The following is a 9,534-nucleotide window of genomic DNA, read 5'->3' as shown; positions in this document are numbered from 1 at the left end:
GATATATATCTACATATATATATATATATATATATATATATATTTTTTTTTTTTTTTTTTCAACTTGCTGCTCCTCTCACTCAAAGATATTTCAAGAAATATCGCCTTTCTCTGTACCAACCCTATTTGCTGCCTGCACTTGGATGAACTTCCTGATGAGAGATCCAGTCATACAGGGATCAAGTATGGCATATCATCCGTTTATACCTCACCGGGGTCCGGAATTTGCCATGAGCGCGATGCTGGGTCACCAGCCGCCTTTCTTCCCGGCCCTGGCGCTCCCTCCCAGCGGTTCCCTGTCTCTACCGGGCGCCCTGGGGAAGCCGATTATGGACCAGCTGATGGGAGCCGCCGACACCGGCCTGCACTTCTCCTCGCTGGGGCACCAAGCCGCGGCCGCTCACCTGAGGCCTCTGAAGACTCTGGAGCCCGAGGAGGAGGTGGAGGACGACCCCAAAGTTCACCTGGAAGCCAAGGAGCTCTGGGAACTCTTCCACAAAAAAGGCACGGAGATGGTGATCACTAAATCCGGAAGGTGCAATATTCTTTTTATTATTATCATTATTGTTACTGCTATCATTATTATTAAAACTCATATTTCTCACGATATTTTAAAGATGTAGTCTGTAATTTTTTTACACAGCGCACTTTAACATTTTTCTTTCTTTTTTTTGTTACAGGATTCAAACTGTTGTAATTTCCACACAAATGACATGCAATCACGACCTTTAGATTGTTTTCACTATAAACTCTGACAATTAGGTCTCCAAATGATAAGCTTTAACATTTGTTTTGGTCCCCAGTAAAGCAGCAGCTTAATTTATGAATGAAGTGGGAGATTTTTAGTTTGCTCACTAAAAACTTTATTCATAATAGCAAATATTTATTAAAAAAATATACACATATACACGCGACTCCTATAGAATTTATGTACAATCATTTTCAACTTAATTTATGAAAACCTGCATTCTGTCTTTCACAGCTCTTCATTTAAATGCTAATGGTTTTTTTTGTGCGTCAAACTCCAGCAGAATTTTCTTAGTCATCGTGGTCGTGACAGCGTGCAAAAGCTTTGTGTCTCTACGTGTGTGTGTGTGTGTGTGTGTGCGAAGGCCTTAAGTGGCAATAAAAAATCAAAGCAACATTCCTTCAGTATTTAAATTTCTGTTGTGGGTATGTTGTGCTTTGAGAAGGGATGAATTCATTAAGACTTATGACAGCACAGGACTTTAATTGTTACGCTGATAGATTTGGATTAGACTTGCAAAACGCAAAGTCACGTGCAAAAATGAAATCCAGTTTCTGTGATTAGATATGTTTATCTATATATATATTTCTAATCGCTTTGATTTATTTCCAGGCGGATGTTTCCTCCGTTCAAAGTGAGGTGCACTGGTCTGGACAAGAAGGCCAAGTATATCCTCTTGATGGACATCGTCGCAGCTGACGACTGCAGGTACAAGTTCCACAACTCCCGCTGGATGGTGGCGGGGAAGGCCGACCCCGAGATGCCAAAGAGGATGTACATCCACCCGGACAGCCCCGCCACGGGTGAACAGTGGATGTCGAAAGTGGTGAACTTCCACAAGCTCAAGCTGACAAACAACATCTCCGACAAGCATGGATTTGTAAGTTCAACTAATGTATGTCAATTTTTACTATTTATCAAATTACTCTCTCTTTTTTTATGTGTAAATGCGCGTGTTGTAGAATGCATAAACAAATCATATAAACTTTTTTTTCATGCCTTAACATTTTCATGATTTGTCATATTTTATGTTTTTAATATTTTATTAATTTGTATTTTTTTAAAAAATTCACTGAATATGTTGGGCTTCGAAAGGAATCACTTTTCAAGTCCTTATTTTCACCGAATGCGCTCACTGTTTTTATTTCCTCAAAACTGAGATTTTGCTCAATTTACATTGGACTTCCTATGCTCAGATTCTCCTGACGATGTGTGTGCTTGTGTGTCTGTGCGTGTGTGTGTGTGTGTGTGTGCGTGCGTGCCTGTGTGTGTTATTTCTGGTTTTGCAGACCATACTCAATTCCATGCACAAATATCAGCCTCGTTTTCATATCGTGAGAGCCAACGACATCCTCAAGCTCCCGTATAGCACTTTCAGGACCTACGTGTTCCCCGAAACGGACTTCATAGCCGTGACTGCTTACCAAAATGACAAGGTAAGATCAGCAGGTTTTCTTATTTTATTTTTTATTTTTATTTAGTTGTTCAGTTATCGTTGCACAGTCCCGATCAGATCATTAAAGTGTGTCTTCCGATTATCCAGTGCTCGTCAGACGAGATTTCTTTCTCGCTTTGTGTCGCTTTGTTGTCATAAAATATGGAAGACGACAGATTTGTTTGATGCAGAGAGCTGTGACTGTAGTTGTGTGCATATGTGTGTGGGGTGGGGGGGGCGAAAATGTAGCGTGGAGGGGTGCAGTTTGTGGTAGGAAAGTAATAATTCTGAGGAATGTTATATACAGGTTACCTTTCATTTATTTAATCACGTGGAAAGGATTTGGCTGTGGCTCAGCCTTTTTCTCGCTCTGTTAGCGTATTTAAGCGAGTGTGTGCGTACGTGTGTGTGCGTGTGTGTGCAGAGCTAACAGGGCAGGGGGTTGGAAATGACGAAAAAGAAGAAAGGGGGGACTTCAGTGGGAGAGAAGAAAAGGGAGAGGCACTTTTGACAGACCGTGCTGCATTGGTAACATTGTATTCTCAAAAAAACACGCAGCGCAAAACCAACCAGCATATCATCTCAGCAGTTTTGTGAATTGTTGGAAAACCTTTTGGCACCGCAACTCTGACCTCCTTTAACCAATAGCTGCGGGGGAATAATTTTTCATAAAAGCTACAAACACACGGAGAAGGGGCAAAGCGGGCCAAACCGTGCATTTTATGCGCTCTTACGCACGCATGTACTTATATATTGTTTTTGCTTTTCTTTTTTCTTTCCTGCAAAAGCCGCCAAGGTTTTACGTCGTCCTAAGCACTACTTTTATTCTTATTTATTTATTTATTTATTGAATTCTACATTCCACTGTATGGAAGTTTGAACGACGCGGTTTTGGCAGCTAGTCTTTTACAAACACTTAACGTGCATTAAAAATATTCCCAGCTCAGACACAAGCAGCAAAAACTGTGAAATTATATCCAAATGAGTATAGATGATTGGTCCCGTCATATAACTTTTAAACCACAAAGGTTTCCTTTAGTAAATGCAAATCAGGTGCAAATTCAGTTTCTCCTCCACCCCCTCACGTCCCCCCAGGTGAGCAGGGGAACTGTAAGCAGTCCCAAAGTACGCTTATGCCTTCGGCCAATCGTGGATTCTGTCTGGTGTTGTTTTATGAAAGTTGTCGCTTTGCTTTCTATGTTAACATGAACACACGACTTTGCTTCTTTCAGATAACCCAGCTGAAAATCGACCATAACCCATTTGCCAAAGGATTCCGTGACACCGGCAATGGGAGACGGGAAAAAAGGTAAGCCAGGAGGGGAAATATACATTAATCAAAAAGAGAGGAGGGGGGGGGGGGGGGAAAAAAGACCCTTTACCCCAAAAAAGAGAGGGGGATCATGGTGGATTAAACCATGCGTCTAAGCTTCCACATTAACCCCCCGGGGAGTCCCCGTCTTGTCTCACTTTCATTTAAACGCTAATTCTGAACGTCTTAACCTCTGTAACACCGGGAAAGTAATATTTGCCCAAACAAGTTTCCTCTGGATCTGTGGGGTTTATCCTGATGCTTGCTTCTGAGTGAGAGCCGTGTGACCGGCGCCACCTGTAATAACCTGGACACTTGTGGGCAGGAAACAGCTGGCTCTGCAGTCTATGCGATCCTACGAGGAGCAGCAGAAAAAGGAAAACGGCGCTTCGGATGACTCCTCAGGCGAGCAGGCTTCCTTTAAGTGTTTCGGCCAGGCCTCATCTCCCGCCGTGTCCACAGTGGGCCCCCCACACCTGAAAGGTAGGCCCCACCGCTGCTCACAGCTCTCGTCACAAGCCATAAAATTAGCAATATAGGAAGATTTATACTGTTTACTAATGCCTTGTCTCAATTAGTGACCATAAGCTCATTGTAATTGAGTTGGTTTGTGCTTGCAACAGATAAGGTTCTGGCTGTTTATTGGAAATGTATAATGATCATCAGTAAAAATAAATAAATAAATAAATAAATATACATATATACATATATATATATATATATATATATATATATATATATATATATATATATATATATATACTCATCTAATGACGTGTTTAACTTGGTTTTAGACTATTCTGCAAAAATCCATTCAAAAAGCCCATTTAACCTTATTAGAAATAGCATTATGCTCAGTGCATAATAGTGTGTTTACTGATAAATGTTCTTTTCCTCGTGGTGGGGGACAGACAGCCCTAAGTGTAAAGCATATTTTTATAATTATGAAATAAAGAGAGGAACAATGATTTGCAAGTAGAAATGAACCAGCCCAGAGATAATTATCAGATTATAGTTTTGGTTGATTTTTCATATTGAATACTTAATAATTTGACCAATCCCATTCCTTTAAATGTATCAAATCTAATAAGTCCCACCATTTTCACTCTACAGCTACTTTGAAACACTCACTTTTCTTTTACTTTATTAAAACCAGGTAAAGATTGAGGTACATTGATGGCTAAAAGGGGAAATTCTCAATGTCAATTTATTTTTTGATTCAGAATTTACTTTTATCAAAGAAGCTAGTCTTTTATGTGTTATGGCTCTTTGGAGTCAACATCAGAATCAGTAGGGCTGATCTTAAAGGAAACCAGGAATCAGTATTGGCCTGATTTATTTATTTATGTATTTATTTATTTATTTAGTGTCATTTTAGTTTGGCCCTTCAGTTCATGTTTTTAATATCCATCATTAACATAGCAGTGATGGATATTGCTAAGACACCCAGTATCTTAGCAAAAATAATTTTCAAAATAGTTTCAAAACTAAGCGAGTCTGGTTGTTTAAAATAACCTAAGTTAAATATGAACATAATTAAATGATTACACATATAAATGAAAAAAAAAAATTAACTGTGTTTGTATTTTAAAATTAGGAATGTTAAATTTAGCTAACATTTTAAAAAAAATGTGCTAACCCAACAAATTTAAAAAAAAAAAAAAAAAAAAAAAACATGGACCAACACAGTTCATGACAGCAACAAGAAGTAAAGTTTAACTAAATCTTTTTTTTTTCCAAAAAAACTTGAACAATCAATCTTTTTTATGATTATTGTACCTTAGCTTCCACGTTTTAGTATAGGACAGCATAGCATACCAAATAAAACTCCTGAAATTGTGTTCTGGTTTTTGGCGTTGGTGTGCTGCTCCAGCTATTAGCACTGAGCTTCAGGTGATCGTCCATCACAAACTCTGTGGAAGTGCCCCATTGCCCTTTGCCGAGTCAGCAGTAATGCAACGTTCTGCTCATTCTCCCACAGATTTCTGTGACAGCGAGGAGGACAGTGACGACGAGAGCAAGGATGGCAACCATAAAGACGGTCCGGACTCCAGTAAGATCTCCACCACCACGGGGGATGGAAAGGATCACGAGGCCAGCCCGGCTAAGGGACATCCCTTCAGTAGCAGCGACTCCACGGGCCGGAGAACTGAGAAAAGTCAGGCGGACTCTCGGCAGAGTCCCATCACCGTCATCTCCAGCACCACGCGTTCTGGGGAAGAACTCAAGAGTCCGAGTCTGGACCAGTCCAAAACAGACGAATGTAGGTCGATAAGCAAGGACAGCTTCATGCCTTTGACTGTTCAAACTGACAGCGCGCACATGGGCCACAACCACTTGCATAACTTTGGATTTCCGCCGGGCCTGACAGGACAGCAGTTTTTCAATCATCTGGGGAGTGCGCATCCATTCCTCTTGCACCCCGGTCAGTTCAACATGGGGGGCGCGTTCTCGAACATGGCCGCTGGAATGGGACCCTTACTAGCAGCGGTGTCTTCGGGAGGGGTGAGCACCATGGACACAGCCAGCATGGCATCCCCTCCACAGAGCTTGACAGGGGCACCGGGCCTGCCCTTTCACCTGCAGCAGCATGTCCTGGCATCACAGGTAAAACATATTTTCTTTGATTGGGAACTTGGGAGTTTTTTGGGTTTTTTTTTTTTTTTCCTGCAGCTCAGCAAACCGTCATCCATGGAGGCCAATAGTGGTGCGTTAGACAGTTTAACACTTCTAGTTTAACTCAAGGATTTTTGCAGCAGCTAAAACATAACAGATTAAATTTGATACCGTTAGATCCATGAGTGCAGTGAGTCTATTTAGTCTTTCACATTATTATTATTATTATTATTATTATTATTATTATTATTATACATTTTGTGTTGTGTTTTTTCCACAAATTCTAACACATAATTGTATGCATTCATTACATAAATTCTATTAAAATGATTTATCAGCAACTTATTAATTTCAATCAGATCAGCTGTGCAACAGGTGAAATATCTCATGGCCTAGGACAGCAAATTTTCCATTCACATTGCGTGGCCACCATACTCCTCTATGCCTAAGTTGCAAGGACAGAATACGACAGCAATGCATTTTTTTTTTTTTTTTTTGTAATTTGTTTGTTGTGTAACGTCAGAAAGGTTTTAGTCTATGTCTCTGGTTGAAAGGACTGACTTAGAAAACCTTTTGTTGGCATATTTTGGTCAGAACTCTTACTTTTGATTTTTCGCTAGAATTTAATTTTTTTGAAACATGGCTATGGAAGAAATATACATGCATATGCTTATTAATTCAGGGTACTAGAGCTGGGGAATGGTGCATTAAAATGCATCGTCAGCTGGGAAAAGGAAACATCGTCATGTTTTAAAGGGCAATAAATTTGTCTTTCTCCGATTCCTTGTCAAACAATCGCGATAGCTGCAGCTTTACTGGAATCTCGGAGAATGGGCTGAGATTTTTTTTATATATATATTTGCATTACAAATGCGTAAAGCAAACAAGGAAAAAAATATGTTTACGTGGAAGCTAAAAGTATATATTTGCTGCATGGAGAGGATTTAAGAAAACCAGACAGTTTTCAGCAAATAAGAAGAAGAATTGGCACATATTCTCTTTGGATCCACCTAGCTTTCTTGTTTGACACGCAGTTTCGGTTTATCCGCAGGGCCTCGCCATGTCACCGTTCGGCAGTTTGTTCCCGTATCCCTACACCTACATGGCAGCAGCGGCCGCCGCCTCGTCCGCTGCCTCGTCCTCGGTGCACCGACACCCGTTTCTGAACGCGGTGCGCCCCCGCCTCAGGTACAGCCCATACTCCCTCCCCATGACGGTGCCGGACAGCACGCTGCTCACCACCGCCGTGCCCCCCATGCCCACCGGCGCAGGAGGCGGTGGTGGGCCCGAGCTGAAAGCGGACGGGCTGGTTCCGGCCAGCCCCGCGGTCACCCTGGACTCCACCTCGGAGGTGACCAGCCACTCCTCTGGGATACCCTCCGCGTCCCCGAAGGCCTGCGCGGAGAAGGACGCTGCCAACGAGCTGCAGAGCATCCAGCGCCTGGTGAGCGGACTGGAGTCCAGTCAGGACAGGCCCAGGAGCGGATCTCCTTAGCCCCTCCACACCCACAGCCCACCTGCTGCTCCTCTGGTTGCTGTCAGGAAAAGTGAACCGTCATGACGGTGATGAAGACTCATGCAGGTTTTTAATAGAAAAAATAAAAATAAAAAAATACAAACTAAAAGCTTTTAGTTTCTGAAATGCACTTTGTTTATTACACATCTAAAATGTATATTTCTATCTCCTTCTCGGCTTTTTTTCAATTTTCGTTAATTTAAGCTACTCTTATTTTTTTTCCTGTTTTCTGACATTTGAATACCGTACAAGTATTGAAACTGAAACGCTGGCATGGGTGTTAATTGTACAGATTACGGAGAAGTTGCTGCTGTGTCCTGTCTCCTGTAACTCTTAAGAAAAATATGCACTCTGAATTGAATTGACTTATTCACGACCGTTTTGACCTACCTTTTTTTTTAAATATATATAAAAATACTGCTGTATTTTCTCGTACGCCATGAATTCATAGATTGAGCGATTGATGCATGCCCTCGAAAATTAAAATCCGACTTTTTTTTTTATGAATTAATTTCCCTTACTTTTTTTTTCTTTTAATTAGATTAGGAATTAAAAATGAGTTTCTTCTAATTATTTCAGCTGGGGAAGGTCTAGTGAAAGAATGGTGCTCCGGGACAAAATTAAGGCGCAAGCATGCGGAATTAAGGGAAACAGAAATTTTAAGTAAATATTGAAAAAAATAAAAAAAGATGAATGGTAGTATTGCTCATTGATGTAAATAGGGATATATAAGATATTTATGTAATTATTTGATATTGTTATTGCGTGTAAATACAACGGAGTAGTTTGTTTCTAGGGATCTGTTCTTAATTTATTGTTGATATACCTGTGTAAAGACAGTTTGTGGACTATTACCCTATCTGCATTTATATTTCCCTTTAAAACACGGACTTCATATCCCACCCCCCTTAAAAAAACATCCTCACAGAGAGATAGTTATTCACACTAATGTGCCATTGTATTTTCACCTGTCCTTGTGTGTGAAGTGCTACTGTTTAAAGCGAATGGAAAAGCGACAACGCACTGCACCAATGGCTTGAAAATAAAACACTTTTTTTCTTCTTTTTTTGTCTTTGAGAAGTGTCGTTGAAGTGTGACAAAAGTGAATTTATTTCTCTCTTGTTTATTTTTTTAAGAAAAATCTCTTTTTTCTTTTAAAAAAAAGTGCCGCATAATCGAAAATATGAAGGTTTTCTCTCTGTGTGTTTTTTTTTTGTTTGTTTTGTTTTTTTTGTGTGTGTGTGTTCCTTAAGTTGTCTGTGGGTTACGTTGTATTGGAGTTATGTCTAGTTTACATCATCGACATTGTGTTCTTGAAAGTTTCAATAAAAAATATTGAAATGCTGTTTTTGCAATGGTGTGCGCCTCGCCTCTGGCAGAAAAATCGCAGCTTTTTTTATTTAAAATTTTTTGCCTCGTTTAAATTATGAAATCTTGATGAAGAAAGCATGAACTAATTTAAAAAGTAATAGTAAGTTGCGTGCGAAGAATCAAGTTGAGGTGTGTCTAAAATCGCTGGAAAAATCATTCCAGAGACGAGTACCTGAGGATCGCCTGAGCGTTTTATTTCTCTACTGCCACAGGGATGACTCTTAGGTCAGGATATGGAAATTAACGATGGCACTTAATTTCACTGTAGGGAAAAATGGGGGGAAGAAGGCGGGAAGTTATGCAAAAAAAATCAGTCTTTTTATTTTCCCCTCTCTTAATTAAAATCGAATAAAACAAAATCAATGCACTTTGCTGAAAGGCAACAGCACGAAAAGCCTCGCTGACAAGGTGTCATCTCATACTGAAGAAGCTATTACTTTGTGACAGCAGTAAAACACACAAAAAAAGCGGCTCTCCCTGATTACTGCTCCTCTATTGCGCCTTAAAGTCAGGAGTTTATCAACACCATATCTTCA

The 9,534-nt window shown here is 40.3% G+C and overlaps 1 protein-coding gene across 2 annotated transcripts; it reads left to right on the top strand.

Annotated features, from left to right (window-relative positions):
• The first annotated feature begins 22 nt into the window (after positions 1 to 22).
• On the top strand, positions 23 to 8,782 carry tbx3a (T-box transcription factor 3a). 2 transcript variants are annotated; one of them, XM_015027567.1, is made up of 7 exons: positions 23 to 535; positions 1,361 to 1,628; positions 2,038 to 2,184; positions 3,416 to 3,492; positions 3,821 to 3,978; positions 5,477 to 6,102; positions 7,163 to 8,782. In XM_015027567.1, the coding sequence occupies exons 1-7, from the start codon at positions 144 to 146 to the stop codon at positions 7,604 to 7,606; spliced, it is 2,112 nt and encodes a 703-aa protein (XP_014883053.1). In that variant the 5' UTR covers positions 23 to 143; the 3' UTR covers positions 7,607 to 8,782. The 2 variants fall into 2 exon arrangements, with proteins under 2 accessions (XP_014883053.1, XP_014883052.1); XM_015027566.1 differs by having other exon boundaries at positions 1,361 to 1,643.
• Positions 8,783 to 9,534: the final 752 nt, after the last annotated feature.

This window comes from Poecilia latipinna, unplaced genomic scaffold, assembly GCF_001443285.1.
Source record: "Poecilia latipinna isolate Pla-1442-1.1 unplaced genomic scaffold, P_latipinna-1.0 Scaffold103, whole genome shotgun sequence".
NCBI lineage: Eukaryota > Metazoa > Chordata > Actinopteri > Cyprinodontiformes > Poeciliidae > Poecilia > Poecilia latipinna.
This window is presented reverse-complemented; position numbering and strand designations above follow the sequence as displayed.

Bases quoted from the DNA above. Each gene is read 5' to 3' on its own strand.
- tbx3a (XM_015027566.1), top strand. From the start codon at position 144: ATGAACTTCCTGATGAGAGATCCAGTCATACAGGGATCAAGTATGGCA. The intron at 3,979-5,476 runs GTAGGCCCCACC...ATTCTCCCACAG, and splicing joins GGGCCCCCCACACCTGAAAG to ATTTCTGTGACAGCGAGGAG. The intron at 6,103-7,162 runs GTAAAACATATT...GTTTATCCGCAG, and splicing joins AGCATGTCCTGGCATCACAG to GGCCTCGCCATGTCACCGTT.